The 16,611-nt window shown below is 42.9% G+C and overlaps 2 protein-coding genes across 6 annotated transcripts in view; one reads left to right on the forward strand and one right to left on the reverse strand.

Moving 5' to 3' along the window:
- The window catches only part of NGEF (neuronal guanine nucleotide exchange factor), a 49,166-nt gene that overhangs the window by 25,771 nt on the left and 6,784 nt on the right, over positions 1-16,611 (reverse strand). Inside the window, exons 2-4 of one of the 3 annotated variants that reach the window (XM_061465315.1) lie at positions 15,073-15,131; positions 11,795-12,157; positions 8,142-8,256 (exon numbers count right to left, since the gene is read on the reverse strand). In XM_061465315.1, coding sequence (XP_061321299.1) covers positions 8,142-8,256; positions 11,795-12,053 — 374 coding nt within the window. In that variant the 5' untranslated portion in view covers positions 12,054-12,157; positions 15,073-15,131. Of the gene's footprint in view, positions 1-6,929; positions 6,995-8,141; positions 8,257-9,580; positions 10,226-11,794; positions 12,158-15,072; positions 15,132-16,611 lie in introns of those variants that run through there. The other 2 variants (XM_061465316.1, XM_061465317.1) reach the window with 2 other exon arrangements.
- Positions 1-16,611, forward strand: part of NEU2 (neuraminidase 2) — a 36,785-nt gene that overhangs the window by 522 nt on the left and 19,652 nt on the right. For all 3 annotated transcript variants that reach the window (XM_061465320.1, XM_061465321.1, XM_061465319.1), the window contains exon 2: positions 2,939-3,073. Coding sequence is in view for 1 of the 3 variants with exons in the window: in XM_061465319.1 (XP_061321303.1) it covers positions 3,009-3,073 (65 nt within the window). In the remaining 2 variants the exon portion in view is untranslated. The remainder of the gene's footprint in view (positions 1-2,938; positions 3,074-16,611) is intronic.

Raw genomic sequence — 16,611 nt, forward strand, 5'->3', positions numbered from 1 at the left:
AAATAGTACATCAGGATAGCTTCCAATCGGTACACGACTGTACATTCAGAAAAACTCCGTCAGCTTATGTGAACTAGATCTTGATCTGGCACAGCAGAGACCTCACTCCTTAAGTCATTAAGAGGCAGAACAGCAAAGAAAAACAGCTAGAAATGGTGAAGACTCAGAGAAAACTGTCAGTCCAGCCCCACACTGAGAAGTCGGAAGGGCCAAACAACGGATAGGAAAAATCAGAATGAGGTTGAGAGCTGTAGCTGTAGACAGCCTTTTGCACTTGAGAGGAGTAGGAAGAGAGCATGACAGCTGGGGCTGCATTGGGAAGATTGTCACCAGGTAGATGGTCAGTATGAGATGAACGTGAGTTATCAGACATTAAACACAGGGGCTATAGGGGGTTTGAGGAGACAAAGGTGCATTGTGGAAAAGATAAAGCACCAGAGACTATCTGAAGCTCTGCCTAGTGACTGACGTCATTTTTGGTGGCTTGCTGCCAGGGCAAAAATGTTGTCAAGGGTTTCAGTAAGTGGGTGGGATGCTAAAAAGCTTGTTTCTTAGAGAAGTGGAGCCTCCTTATCTTGAGTTCTGGAAAAGCATGGTGGCTGTTTACTATTTTCTGAAGGGAAGGACCAAGAGCAGTGGGGAGTTCTCCCTAGTTTGCAAAAGGAAGTCACTGCATAAGTTCTTGCTGATACTGCTGGAATTAATATTTATCTAAATGTAACTTCTGGGTGTATCTACTGAAAAAACAATCAGAAGTATGCTTTAGGAGTTTAACAGACTCTCACCCCTCTCATTTCTTCCCTCCCAAGGGTTAAATGTCTTGCAAGTTGAAATTTCTTTTTAGAAAAAGCATCTAGGTCATGGTGTGAAAAACATTCAGAAATAGAAAGCATCTTTCCAGGATCCCAAATTTGATAAGTTGATCCAAATTTGGTAATTTGATCCTGCCTGTCTTCCTTTTTACTTCACATTTTCCAAACTAATTTCACTTTTGGCCTGAGATGAAAACCCGAAAATATCACTAAAAGTAATGATGGTAATAAATACGTTGGAAGCTACGAAGAGGTGAGAGCACCAGCTGAGAGTGAAATGCCTCCTGTGGCCACGGGAGGCCACAGCTCGTATTTTTGTGTCGGAGATCTGTTCCACTGTGTAGAAATCAATGACTAATAGTCTAATTTTCCTTCCCTTAGAACTTTTCTCTTTTTTAACTGTAACTTGGTCTTTCTAAAATGTTGCTCTTTCTGCCTTTCCATGTTTATGCTCATACTTCATGTTGATACATGGGAGTATATCAACATGATACACTGTCCATAAGCCTGAGAAACACTTTTTCTCCCAAGAGAGGTGACAGATATTTAGCAAGAATGAGATATTTTTGTCCTACAAAAATTGTCAGGATTTTCTAAATCTTTCTTTTCTCTTTGGGGACAAACCAGAAAGCTTTCAGCATTCATAATGGAAAATGAAGGTGGGCAACCAAGTGATTCTCTCACAGTGGGTTTGTGGCTGGGATGTTCGTGCTGGGTGTGGAAGATCCAGGTCCAAGTCATGGCTGTGTCATTCTTTCCCACCCCACATGTTACTGCCTGTTCCAGGGTGGATCAGTCTCTCTTCCTGGAGCTGCTCTGCTTTCGCTGGTCACTGGAAAAGGTTCTTGAACCTGGTGAATGACTTATTCACCAGATACTACTTTAGGTCAGCTAATACCAGGCTATCTGTGCCAAGTAGAATAGCTCCAGTACAGCTGCCTCTTTCTTCCTCCCTACTTCTACAACTGATAGGACTGTGTGCAGTTTAAGCTGACCTAGCTGCTCAATTCCAGTCTTCACTTGGCTCCCTGAGGCAGATTTCTACCTCAGCTTCTATGCTAGCACTCATGCTCATCTCTTTCTCGATGAACAGGTTGGGGCAGCTACACTGGTGGAAAATGATTTTTTTTTTTTTTTTTTTTGTAGAACTAGCTTTGTTGTGTCTGGATTGTCTCACTATGGAGCGAGTTCAAAGTGAGTGCCAGCATAGTGGAGGTGGCAGACATGCAGATGGATGGCAGGACATGGCAGTGCCACCTTGGATTGTTTTACACTGCTGTGGAGCTTCAGGCTCAAGCAGAAGTTCCTGCTCCATCTAATCTTAACCATCTGGGTAGGAGTTTGGAGGAGGTTTTCGTTTTTCTCTCTGTATCAACAACAAATTTGATACAGAGCCTAAAAAGCTTTCCTCCATATCATTAAAGTCAGTTAAATCTCATGATGGCAAATCAGTTTTCTGACCAAAATCCCTGTATTTCATCCTAAAAATTTCCTGTCTAGTTGTAGAGGAAGAAAAAGAATCTGACTTTATGTTTTACTAGAACCACATACACTCAAGCAACCAGTGAAAAATCCTATCCCAGAACCATACAAGTGCATTGTGCTCTTGTTGGTGACAGAAGTCATGCAGCTCCCTGACACACCAAAGCCCAGTTTTGTCTCAGGACTGCTTAGCATTCCCAAGCACACAGGCACTGGAACTAATCTGTGTGCTCTGGTGACATAGAGCATAACCATGATTCAGCTCTCTGTGGGCAAAGGAGAGCTGGTGTGAGTTTGCATATGTGCTGCAAAGAAGGGGTTCATGTGGTTGCACGCTGTTTCCAGATTCACTGCACTGCTGTTGGAAAAGACTAAATGTTGACTGACCTGGTCCATGGTTGCATTAAAAATGTGGTAATTGCTGTGAGTTTATAGTTAGTTTATTACAATTATCTCGTTTAAGTTGGGTTTGGGGGATTAATTAATTGTATTTTCAGGCATAGGAATTTGGAAAAATGATTAATTATTTGTATTAAGATTTTTTAATGTGTGTCTAAACTCCAAAGCAATCGTTAGAATAAAACTGTGCAAAGAGCTTGTCTTCAAATGATATTGAAATTCATTTTTTTAATGTTCTTTTACAGCAGCTTTTAGAAATTAGACCTCCTCTTCCAGAAACTAAAAAGAGAAGCAGCAGCCCAGGAGATCTTATTCATGAAAAATCCCCCAAATCCTTCCAGTCAGTGGGAGTTTCACACCAAGAAAGGCCACAAGATGAGGTAAGAAGCACTGTTTTAATCTGAGCTAACCAAATTTGTGGAGAAGTGTGAAGCCAGTAATAGATTTGAATAATGTTATACCTAGTCAAGGGTATTTTCATCCTTCAGGTTCATTCAGGTTCTCTCCGTTCATGTGTGGCTTTTAGCAGTGTTTTTGACAATGGGTGTGTCTGTGCAAGTTTTATTTCTGGGTTTTGACTTTTTAGTGGGAGATAAGTGGAACTCCTCATCCCTAATATTTTTAGATCCTAAAGGCCAAGAGCACATCTGTTCTCCTGAACGTCCTTCATCAAAATATCTTCATTATATCTGCTGCGGCTGGCAGCCATGCCAATAACTAAAAATGTGCAGAACTTCCTGTTATGAGATCCTTCTGTTTTGGTGCTTTGAACCTTTTGATGCTACATTTTTATTTACTGTGACCATCTTCCACAGACACGCTGTTTTTTTATTTATTGAAAACAATTATCAATTTCTTAAGCTTAAGAATAAAGTATTGAATTCCTATTAAAGGAAAACAGAAAACCTATCCTTAGGAAGCCTTGGTTTCTGTTGATATACGAGTTGAAATTTGTGAGGGCTTCATCTTTGCCATACTTATGAAAATCCATAGGAATTAATAGGCCCTTTTCCACTCTCTGTAATACACACAAATGTTAGACTTAGATTTTAGCATCTAAAATCCGTGAGCTGCTGCCCATGGAGAGAACACATGCCCTGCTCAGAGCTAAGAGAAACAATTGTGATATTGCAGCTACAAACTCTGCCTGGTCCAATTCTAGACACTGTGAATAAAGGCTGTTTCTGCTGTAACCTCAGTGATGCTTGTGCTGGGTCTCAGCATCATGGTGAGAAAACTACTTGATTGAAGAGCAGAGGGGGCAATATTCAAGTATGCAGGGGGAAAGGTCTACTTTTGGACCAGGAAACTGCTATAAAAAAAAGGAACTCACCCACACCTGGGTGCTTTAGGAAACAAAGAGTTGGAAAAGGCTGTAAAATGGAGCACTGGGGCTAGGAGGAGGGGTGGGAGACTAGGTTTGTATGAGAATTCAAAAGGTGAGGGGCCTGGGGCATGGTAGGATGCTGAGGTATGAGCTGCAGGAGGGAAGAGAGAGGAATAATATGTCTGGGAAATAGTAGGCTGAGGAAATTGTCAGGAATTACAAGTTGAAGCTGACAGAAAAAAGGTGAATTAAAGGAGTGAAGCAGAGAGATTGGTTGAGGACCTGAGGGTCAGGGTATAACCAGATGAAGTGGATCACACTGGGAGAGCAGGAGGGCAAAACCTAGAGCTTGCTGGGTAAGGAAACCATGACTGGGCTGAAAAACCTGGCAAGCAGAGACTGGGTAGAGTAAGTGGGCAGACTGGGATTGGGATCTCCATTGGCTGCATGCTGGAAGGATACCTAATCAGACTTGTGTATGTTATTGCTTACTTCTCTATATGATCCTGTGAAATATGAGATGTTGACAGTATAAACAGTGGCTATTTTTACTGAAAATTTAGAAGTTTTTAAAATTATTCTCCCCGCAAATACTGTTGCTCTTAGACTTTTCAAGGTTCAGATTGTACAAAAAGAGGGATAAAAAATTATCTATCTGTCTATCTATAGCGATCTATCTATCTGTCTGCTTACCCACCTACCTACCTGCCTACCTATCTCTAAAAGAGCAAAAATTGTTGTACTTTGAGAAAATACAAAGGTTTGGTCAACGTGTTTGCACCAGCTGTTCCTGACTTCACCACTTGCAAACTGATCACTGCTGGCAGCATAGAGAAGAGATAACTGTAAGCAATTTATTTCGTAAATAGAAAGAAAGTGCTCGAGTATGGTATAGGACCTTTTGCAATACAGGTTCCAGCCTCTCCAGAGGCTTCCTTGCTTTCCTGGTTAAACCACGCTATAACCAGTGCCCTCTGCTGCCTAGGACAGTGTTGAGCTAAGAGATGCTAACTCAAAATTTGCACAGGCACCCTTCAGAGTGCTGTTTTACATGCATACTGTTTCTTTCTAATATACGTGTTTGCATAAATTCAATGAAGTTAGATTCCCTTTTGCTGCTGAAGGTGACTATTTGTATTCACTGTTGTAGTACTTCTATTCTTTGAACTCAGATCTAACACAATCAAATGATTTTTAGATGATCTTTGTTTCTCTGAATTGGAGGGTTTGTAACCAGCCTAAAGAAATGGTTTGCTCTGCACCAGTAGACTGATCACCTTGCAGTGAGCTTGGCAACATGAAATTTCTCACTGAATTTCTCTTCTGCTGTTTCTAGTGGCCCATAATAAAGACATATCATTTTTTGAATGTGACTCAGTGGGAAATGGAAGGTAAATAAGACAGTCATGCTGCCAAAACATCCGTATTCTATTAGAAATGAAGAGAAGGCAACATCCTATTAGCTGGTAATATAGGGTAGACACTGATTAGTGAATCTCCTTTCTAGGGTTTGAAATGACTAATTTCTTAGTCTCTGTGGGAGCTGCTTTCAGCTGAGGCAGTTGTGGAGGGACACTCCAGGTGAGTGTTTTTCTGTGATGCCTTTCCATGGTCTCAGTCTACACAACTGCTGCCTCTGTGAAGCTGGAAGGACTCATCACAGAGGGAAAGAGCAGCTTTAGCTTTTATTTTAGTCCAGTTCCTTCAAGGTCTTTGGCTCTGGTTACTCTGAAAAACAGCAGTTGTGCTGGAAGATCAGCCCTGAAATATTCAGGGTGAATCAGTTGAGTTGTTGGAAAGTGGCTTGTCATGTGGAGGGCTTGGGTCTTTGTATGATTTGAAAGACTGGGATGGAGCCATGGGATGTTGTGGAGAAAACTTGAGAGTGGTCAAGGGGGAGCTGACAGTTGCACAGAAGAAAGATCATGGGGAAAAAAAAAGTGCTTTGAGAATAGTTAGGCATAAAAATGCTCATAAGAAGTATCTTACAAAGGGCATATGGGAGATTCTGGAACACCAGCAGTAATGTTTGAGGTCATTCTAATGTTTTCAGACATCATTGTTCTGAGATCAGTGAACTACCTGACTATTCTCAGAGTTTTGAATAGCACATAGATTCAAGTCACTGGTGGATTTGAAGGCACCTGTGGTGCTTTTTCTTAATCAGAGTGTATCAATCTGTATCACATCTACGCACAGTGCAGATAATGATGCCTTTTCCTGAGCTGTTTACTACATTGCCCTGCTGTGTTTACTTCCTTTTCTAAATTATGCAGCATGGCGATATGTGAAGTGACATCCTTATCAGTGAAGAACCCATTTGTGTTAAACTTGCTGTTTATCTTCATGCAAGGAGAAGGGATTGTGCCCAAACATTTATATAGTTGGTGTGAGACACTGCTGAATGTGAAGAGATGCAGCAGTGATGCCCCATTTGCCCTCAGGATTGTGGTGATTCACTCCTGAGAACCCCAGTGCTAGTCAAAAGTGCCTATATGTCCTTTTTGTAGAACTGCTAGCTTCTACTTTCAGCAGAATGCTCTTGGCTGACAGGTACCAGTTTTACTCTTCCAGAGAGAGATTAAATGAGTTTCTTAAGACCGGTGGTAGTATTTTAGGTGTCTTATCTGCACGATGGTTTCTTTTCTCTATAGAAGGGGGAGCATAGTGATTACTGCAAATAATGGCAATATCCTTAGGCTCCTGCAGGCTTTTCACAATGCAGATTCCTAGTGGTTCTCTTATAAATTACAGCTGGTCTTTTGGAGAAGGGAAGAAGAGGAATGGGCTCAGTTTAAGCTGGGACTCCAGACTCATTTCCTGTCAAATTTTCTTGCTTGCTTTAAAGAGATGCTGTCACTCAGCAGCATTGCCTGCTTTGGCAGACACGATTTAGAACATGTACTGACCTGTCAAGCTCTGTGCACAGCAGCATCTTTGACTCCCAGCACAGGCTCATTGTTCCCAGCTCCAGAGAGAATCAGATTTTGCACGTTTCAGTTCTGCCTAAGTGGTGATGTCAGGATGTCAGAGGCTGACAGTGATGATTGTGCCACAAGGAGAGGAAGACAGATGGGTTTGACATTGCAGCAGACTATAACTGTCTAATTTCATTTGCTCAGTTTAACGCCAAAGGCAATCAGCTTTAGCCAGGGCAATTAATTCATTTCAATCCAACTTGGTAGTTTGGCTAAAACTATTTTACTGAAGTCCTCTCCATAAGGAAAGGTGAATTACACCAACACAGCTGGGCTCAGCAATTAGGACCACACAGTACAGCATTAGAGGGCAAGTGTTTAGCACTTCCATCTTGAACTTCTACAGTACAAATAGGGGACTATCTCGCAGTTATACACACAAGAGGAGGAGCTGGGAGGGAGTTTGGGAGAATACATTATTAGTTTGAAAATGTAAGACTTTGTAGCTGCTCCTCTCTCTGCCTGGCTGCAGTGGCAGAAGAGCAGGGATGAGGGTAAATATATATGGGATTATGTACATTTACGGGCCCTTTGCTGGACCTAGGTCGTTGAGGGATTTAAGGCAAAAAGGGCTATCGCACTGAAAGCCTCTGTTGCCTGTCAGTTCTTCAAAGTAAGCAGCTAACAGAAACTCAGAATACTTTAGAAAACATCTTTGTAGCTATTTCTTCAGCTATAAAATCCTGGTTTCTTATGTGGGGTTGTATAACAGGCTTCAGGTGAGCCCTCTGGGAAGACCAAGAATGGGATCAACCTTATGTTCAGATGTTCCATAAGAAAATGCTTCCAGGCTCTCCTTATTCTCTCAACAAATTTCTGAAGGCAGTTTGTCTGCTTTGCTTATACCACTGGGTGATCCTACATCACATTCCCTTTTTTTCCATCTTCCCCACTGTCTTCTTGTTCCCTCTTTTTCCTTCACTGTCTTCTCCAAACTTATACTGATGAGACCTTTTATACCATGATGCTACTACTATGTAATATATATCATTAAGACTGAAACCAGCAAGGAGAGAAGGCATGGATCAGAGCTATAACTTAGTCCAGCTGTCCTTCCCAGAACCAGCATTCTTGCTCTGACTCCACTCTGACTATATTCTTCAGTGGAAGCACCGTGAATACCCTGTGTGTGCACTTCCTTACCTTTGGAGCCACAGTTCATCTAATGTTGTCTTATCAGAGTCTGCTGGAGATGGCGATCCCTTATGAGATAGGACGTTCACAGGCTTTGTGATGGGCTCATTATTTTTGAGTGAACCTGTGATATAAGAGAAACCCAAGAGGGTGTTAAAACAGTCATTTTCTTAAGGGTCATCTTTAGTTCTACTAGAAGTAGTGGCTTGCTTACATCAAAGGCAACAGGAAGACCACAGCCACAAAGACAGCTATATTTTAGCTTGGATTTTCAAACAAGATTGAAGTGTCATCAATTTGCACAGTACAGAATTGTATAGCCTTTGTCAGAGATGCAAATGCAGTTGAGGTGAAGATATATATACATTATCAGTTCATATCAGTGCAAGTAGCACTTTCACCACTGAAAACTGGTGGTGAATGTTGGGTCCCAACATTTTTAGTACATTTCCCAGTGATTTTGATGCAATTCTTTAAGCAGAAGAGGTTTAGCTGTGTGTGCCTGTGCATGCCAATACTTGGTTCCCAAAGTTGTTATTGCTCTGCTTTCATGCACACAGTAGATATTCAGTTTACTGCTTAAGTCAAGGCTAGATTTGGGTGAGGCAGGAGCTTTACTTTTAATTGCTTCTTCAATTTCCCTCAGATGAACCTCTGATCCTTTCACAGGGAGCCAAAGTTTTATTAAGTCCATGGCTTACTACTGCAGTAGTTGGCAGGAGACGGTGCATCTCACTTTTCAAATGAAACCTCCTGTTGTCTGAGGCTTGTTGATAAATGGCCTTGTTGGTTTTTAGTAGAAATATTTTGGTTTAAATCATAATTCTGTTTGCATTTCAAACTGGTGACAGCACAGGCAGTTCAATGCTCTGACTGAAGCTTTTCTGACTGAAGGTTTCTGATGCACTCTCTTAATCAGTGCTATGGACTTTTGAAGGGAAATGGTGAAATCCAGACATTTAAAACTCCCTAAAACAGTGCCAAGGGCTTATGAAATGCTGTTTGAGTTATTCTCTTTGCTTTTTGAATAATTTAAACACTTTATCCTTCTGTCAGAGGAGATTGCTAAAAAAAAAACAAACTCTTTTTCAGTTAAAGGAAAACATCTATTATGTTTTACAGCTCCTAGGCTATAAGCCAAAGCTAGGCTGGTGCAAAGGGTGCCTATATAAAAGCCTTTCTCTGTGCTGGATTTACATTCTTTTAAATTAATTTTTGTGCTCTCATTTCTTGAGTCTTTATTTTTCCCATTTTGCATCCTACTCTGTATTTTCCCCTGTATCTTTCCCTTTCTTCCTTTCTTCTTTCTTTCTTTCTTTCTTTCCTTCTTTCCTCCCCCTCCCAGTCATTCCCTAGCAGAAATGAGAACAGGTTAACATTTGAGCTTGAGTCAGTCTCTTGGATAGCTGCTGTTCAAATGGGTTTGAAGTCAAGATAAAAGAGCTCACCCATCCCTTGCTTCCATGCACGTCAGCAAATCTGTCAGAAGATGTTTCTGCTACAAATGAGGCTGGTGTAGAAGCACTCGCTGTCCGGTTTCAGGGAGAGGGGATGGAATCAGTTAAGTAGAGGGAGAGGGCAGAAGAGCTGCTTACACAATCCTAGCTGAATTTAAAAGATAGAGCTCTGAGCTGGACTTGCTACAGTCATACTGGAGAAAGAGCTATTGCTCCTAGCCCAGGTCTTGCTGTATGGGCTGGAAAAAAAGAAATGTTCCCAGTGTGTCTTGCTGAACAATTGCAGATATGGAAGAAAAAGCCCTGTTTGGAACAGATCCTGTTTCAAGCAGTGGTAACAGGGAGGGGCGTGTGGAAGACAAGTGCAGGTCAGCTTCTGTGGATGCTCAAATGACTTGCTAAGAGAGAAGCCCTTCTTTTTGCTTGTCCTTCCTCAATGACACTGTCTAGACAGAAGGGAGTCCTCCTGTGCTGTTGTCCTGATGCCGTGATGCTGCAGATGTGTGAAGAAGGTCTGTCCTCCCATGCTGGTCCTCCTGCAGTGGCACCAGCAGGTAACAGGAGTGAGGGTCTTCTCAGCAGTGGTCTGGATGCTGTGATGCTGAGGGAGCAGGAGAGAGGGCAAGTCCCTTCTGTGCGTGCTGTGCAGCAGTGCTCTGGGGAGGTGGTGAGAGGAGGGCTCTGCTCTGGTCCTGCTGCTGCACTGGCAGGGTGGAGAGCAGCTCTGCTCTGGCACAGGCAATGCTCAGTTTATCCACAAACCTCATTGCAACGGTACGAGAATATTAAACAGGAGCTCTTTGCTCTGCTGCTGTCTGCTTGGAAACTTTGAGAAAGGAGGGAACTTCCCTTCTGTCCACGCCACAGGGTTGAATGGGCCTTTATATTGCTGAAATAGCGTGGCTCCCTTGGCAAGGCAGGCAGGAGACACCTATTTTCTTGGGGATATTTCCCAGACCTCCTTTATTTTGGGCTAGAGGATGTCTATTCTCATAGAGAACTTGGTCTGCTTTCAGGGGCTGAAGCACTGTGTTTTGCTACTGCACAACAAAGCAACAGCTTTCATAGGCTTGCATAGCACTCAAACATCACAGAATCATAGAATAGTTGGGGTTGGAAAGGACCTTAAGAACATCAAATTCCAACCCCTCCTGCCATGAGCAGGAGTAGTGTTGTATCATTTTGACTCATGCAGCTAGCCAAAGTTCAGAGTCCAGTGCACTGTTTCTGTTAGATTATAATCTGAAGCTAGGATAGGTGTCTTTGCTGCAATTCCTTTTAATTACAAGGAGTTCTAAAATTCAGTTTCTCTGAACAGCTGTTGGATGAAGGGCACTTTCTGCTTTCACAGTTCCAGGTCTCTATCATCTAGCATTTAAATTAAAACCGCTTCCAGTTTTCTCTTGCAGCCCTGTTTCCAGTACTTCTGAGTGTGTTCCAATAACTCCTTTCTGGGGTCACTCTTCAGCTCTCATCACTCTTGTTTCTTTCACAGACAAGGCACCAGCTCAGTGAACACCTGGTTTTGCAGTCATGCTCTGTTCAGACTCAGAGAAAGCAAACTCATTCCATTTCTGCTGAAGCCATGACTGAGTGCATGTATGTTCTGGATGGTGTTCCTGTTAATTCAGCCTCCCAGTTCAAAGGGAGCTTAGGTGTTTATTACAGCTGTATGCAATTCAAGGTGGCAGCAACTGTATTTTCAGGGAAGTCTTGCTCCCCTCTCACAGAGGTCCATTGCAATTTCCAGAGGCTTGGTCCGTCAATGTACTGAGCTGGTTTTGCTGACTGTTTCCTTGCCAGCTTCTTCTTTGTATGCGGTTACTTCTATAGATCTCACTGCTTTTGAATATATGTCCTTTCTGCTAACGAAAGAAGTATCTACTTCATTGACAGGTTCATGTTTCTCCCTGTTTAGATAATTTTTCTCTTAGAGAGTAGAGAGATGGCAAAGCAGAGCCCCACATTTAGATTCTCTGCCATGAAGCATGTTTAAGCATCCAACCATTTTGCATTACCAAGCTGAGCAAAGAAGGATGGCACCTCTGTGCCAGCTGTGTCATAAGACAGGGGTGTTCTGTAATGTGAATGTGCTGATTGGTGACCTGCTTTTAACCTCCCTGTCCCCTTTCTAATCTCATCAACTCCTATAGTTCCTAATCTCACTGGAAAAGGGAGCATTATGCTGTTTGGGTCAGCACTCACCTGTAGCATGCCCCGTGTGCACTGCTTCTCTTAAAGTCCTTTTCTCTCTACTTGGCAGCCTCATGGAGCGGTAGTACCTGGAGTTTCTTTGAATGGCAATGTAATGTGTGTTCCTCTCGTGGGTCATGGGGTTAGCATCTTCTGAGTCTTCCTCACCTTCAGAGACTGAATCTGATTCTCTCAGTACCTGCTGAGAAAGGTCCTCCCAGAGCCCACAGAAGGACAGCCTGTGTGAGGCTTCTCTCCCATGCCCATCCATGGCTTCCAGATCTTGTCTCTATGGCAACTGAGAGGATGGATCAGCAGCAGGGCGACAGAAGACAGGTAGCCTCCACAACTCCATCAGCTTTATCTGAATTAGAGCTAGAGACAGACAAAACACACCAAAATAGGAAAAGAGAGGAAAAATTTCTGGTTAGTTCAGAGGCTGTAGTGAATGATCTTGTTCGGATAACGGATTTCCCAGGACTTTTTGTCTGAGCAGTCTGAGATCATCACCTTATAAGCCTTATTACAACATCCTGAATGTTGCTTTGACATGCTTATGATTGTCTTGCCATGATACATTGTAGTGCTATAGTTGTTACTGGAAAAGTGTCCTATTTGACGACTGCTCCCTTTGTCATTTGTGAGGAGTAGACTGGTTTTCAGTGGATACAAGTAATGGCCATGTTCTTTTTTATGAGGGTGAAGATGTTACAGAATAGCAAGTAAAAGCTGAAGAGAAAGCTCTGTGAGTCAGTCTATTATCTGTGTACTTCTCCCTACAGTAGAAGTAAAATGCATTTTACAGGTCTGGTGCCTTCTAACATTTATTAACAACACTCCTGCGGTGCAGATAAGTGAAATAAAATCTGTAACTATTGATAAGTGAAGGTAGGAGAGACAAAATTATGTAGTATGGAGAGTGCAGAGACCTGATTTTGGTTCCCAGAATTGCCCTCAAATGCTGATATACCCCCTCAGTGGCACAAAGACTTCAGCACAGGTGTCCCACTACTCTGCTTGCTTGTCAGTACATGGACTATGCAGAGTACTTCTAAGCATTTTTAGGGGCCAAATCACTATGACAGCAGCATTTGATCCTTCAGCCTTTGCAAGACTGGGTAAAATGTGAACGGATTACTTAAGCATTCACTGCTGGCTTTGTCTCATTGAATTCTCATAGCTGTCAAAGCCTTTCTAAGTAAGTAACGTGATTTTGTGATTGATGGGGCTATCATGAATAGGAGAAAGAGATGCTGTATAGGAAATGTGAATATAAAAATGACAGCTCACTGAGAAGGGCATAAAATGGTGCTATGGATTAGTCATTAGTTGCTGTTTTGAGAATCTATATGTATCACTGGTTTGTTACTGGTTGAGTATATTCAAGAAGTATGAAGTATGTCCTCCTCTAGAAGGTACGTGTCTCAATTTTTATTGTGGGTCTTCTGCAGTCTCTATGAAGCCATGTGTGCCACAAACCTTTCTCCTGCCTGCCCCCAGGGTCATTCCACAGCTGATCCTGGGACATCAGGGGCAGCTGGGACATCATCTTTGAATTCTCTGGTTCCTAAAATTTCTGAGTGTCCTACGTTTTATCCTCATAAAAAGGAGGGTCACTACCTGAAATCATGCACTGGGCTTGAGTTGTTCTGCTTCCTGGCTTTACAGATGAGAAAGTCTGCTTTCTCCTTTCATAACCTGAACCACAGCATGCAGCTCATAGCTGCTAAATTTGGATCCTGACTTCAGTTCTGCCAAGACTTTTGGATTGTTTGGAATTGGTGGCTGCTCTGGGGCTGTTTCCAGTGTTACTGGAACTGTGTGAAGGACCCGTTTGTTGGTTGTGGTGTTAAGTTTGGTTTGTAAATCACTCTGAGGTATAGGGATTCACCAAGTCTGTTTCTGTGGCTCAGTGGTACAGCTAAATAAAAACAGCTGCTGTTGGAGTGGTTTGAAAAGAAAGAGGCTATTTTTTTTTTCCTGTGCCTTTCTTACTGTCCCAAGACTAAATCCCCAAAGGCTTGATCCTTGCAACTGTGATGGAAGCATTTTTGTTAGACCACAAGTAATATTGCACCTATAATCCTTCCTAACCCTAAACTCTAACAATCCCTTATTTTTTATTTCTCTTCTGTTTTATGAACATCAAGGAGATGAACCTGCAGCAATCTCCTCTACATCAAAGTTCCTACATGCTTCAGGTAGCCACCCCTTGGCCATGTTACTCAGCCGGGAGCAGAAACCTGTCTCTTTGATGGCCTTTGCAATGCCCACATAGTTTGCAATGCTTAGCAAGTTGCTGCTGGTGTTCTCTTGAAAAAAAAAAGGAGTAAAAGTTTTTACAGGAGCTGCTCACAAGTCAGGAGCAATTTCAAACCATGTAAATCTCCAAAGGAATCATTAGGCAAATAGATAGGTGCTTGCGTGTGTGTGTGGGAGTGTATGCATGCATGGAGAAGGCTGTTTTCCCCTTACACTTAACCTGGTGAATATGAAAGTATATGGATGTCATTGTTGAGCTTTTACAAAGATACTTGGTAGCAAAGGAGCCTCCTGCATGGCCAAGTGAAACTCACTCAGCTGGGCTGCCTGAAGACCTAACCAGCTACGTCCCAAGTAGCCCCATCAAACCAGGGTAGTTATCTTTGCCAGATACACCTTTTTGGTCCATGAGAGGAATGAGGGGTGCCTATCCTGAACAGTTAGCTTGCTGTCAGGCTACCCAGCAGTTGTTGACAAACAAGATGTTTGACCAGAAGTGAATATAGCAATGGATAAGAGAAAGACTTACATGTTTTCTAGGAGAGGCAGGGATGAGAGGGCACTTGTTTATTGTGGTGGCTATAAACAATAGATATGGGGTTTTACTTTCTTCAGTGAGGAGTTCAAGAAGAGAACGTGTTTTTGAAGGCAGTGCTTCTGCTTCCAAAATCAATTTTGGATTCTTAAGAAATTATTGAGAAACAATTTATTGATATGCCAGTCAAATAGTCACGGCTTTTGCAGTTCCTTTAGGTGTACTAAAAAGTAGGGGTGAGATTAAAGGATACATTCAAATTTAGTATTATGTTATTCTGGTAGCAGTCAAGCTAATCAGTGACAGAGAATGAGTAAGTGAAGGTGTGGATGTAGCTATCCCTGTCTGAGTGTTTGTACTGAATTTCTGAAGCAGGTATTCACCTCTGACAGTCACAGGTAGGTGAGTGTCAGGTCTTGCGTCAGGAGTAGCCTATCCCAAGTGTATTCATTTGGCATCTTGAGATCACATGTCTTGCTGCAGCTACACCTACCTGAATGTGCTTTGCAGGCAAACATACTTTCTGTAGTTCAAGGATACCAAGGTAGCAGTCTGTAGGGAAGAAGAGAAACAGGACAACAGTTTAAACCAGCAAATGATGCTCATGCAGCAGCATTAGAGATACACATTTTGACTCACATAATACCGCCAGGAATTTGACTGTATGGAAATTTTACTTGCCAATTTAAAACAAAAAATGGCATTTACCAGTAAATACCATGAATTTGTGCAAAATCAGTTGAACTTGGGGAGCCCAAATATCTCCAAGCAACACAGCAAGAAGTGGGGTGCAGTTTATGGCAGGTTTTTCATGGCTTCTGGTTGGACTTGATGATCTTAAAGGTCTTTCCCAACCTAGCTGATTCTGTGATTCTGTATTAGGTAAAATGCTAATCAAAATTGTACTGAGGACTGAGGTTCCTAGAGCAGTGTGGACCTTGGCATGTGGATGTGCTGGGAAATTGACTGCTGCTGCTTGTGGGAGGGTGGGATTGGATATGTTTGCAAGGCGCATGCTCTGGCTGTAGAGGCCAATGAGCTAACTGCTGGTCCATGCTCTACAAAGAGATGAGCTGAGGGGGATTCAAAGGGTAACAGCTGTATGAAAAGGGCAACTCCTTTTAATCAGTTAGATTTAATCATGATAATCATAATCTACGACCTCATGGCAGCCTTCCAATATCTGAAGGAGGCCTACAAGGATGCTGGAGAGGGGCTCTTCATCAGGGACTGTAGTGATAGGACAAGGGGTGATGGGTTCAAACTTAAACAGGGGAAGTTCAGGTTAGATATAACAAAGAAGTTCTTTACTGTAAGGGTGGTGAGGTGCTGGAATGAGTTGCCCAAGGAAGTTGTGAATGGTCCATCCCTGGCAGTGTTCAAGGCCAGGTTGGACAGAGCCTTGAGTGTCATGGTTTAGTGTGAGGTGTCCCTGTCCATGGCAGGGGGGTTGGAACTAGGTGATCTTAAGGTCCTTTCCAACCCCAACTATTTTATGATTCTATTAGGATTATTTAGTAGCAGAAGCTGAGATTGCAGCTGTGTAGGCCTGCAGGTATTTCAGACAGGCTCAGTCTGCTCTGGGAATGAGGAGCAAGAGGCTGATCTAGCTCTGGTAGATCATCTCTCCCTGTTTGCTCACCCCTCAGCGTGCCAGTGGACGCAGCTGTGTGAACCGGTGTAGAGGCAGACTGTGTGGTCTGTCACTGGTACAGCCCCAGTGGGCACTGGTGGCAGAGGGAGGTGCTATGTGCTGGCAGCCCTGGGAAGTCAGACTGGCTGCCTTGGCTGCTGCTGTAACAAGGAGGGGTGCAAGCAGTGCACTGTGAAGAGCCACCTCATTTCCCCACCAAACCTGCTGCTCCACAAGCTGAGTCCTCTCCTGGCAGCAGTTTTCTAAGAGTCCAGCACAGCAGAGCAGCCAAATGGATCACAGCTGCTTTGCTGCCCCTGGTAATTTGCTGCCCTGAGTAATGGGCTATTTTGTTGTGCCTGGTGCTGGCCTTGAGCTGACAGCTTCTGTCTCTGGGAG

Source organism: Pezoporus flaviventris, unplaced genomic scaffold (assembly GCF_033815535.1).
Source record: "Pezoporus flaviventris isolate CSIRO_AGI_PZ_B2104156 unplaced genomic scaffold, CSIRO_AGI_Pfla_v1 ptg000040l, whole genome shotgun sequence".
Lineage (NCBI taxonomy): Eukaryota > Metazoa > Chordata > Aves > Psittaciformes > Psittacidae > Pezoporus > Pezoporus flaviventris.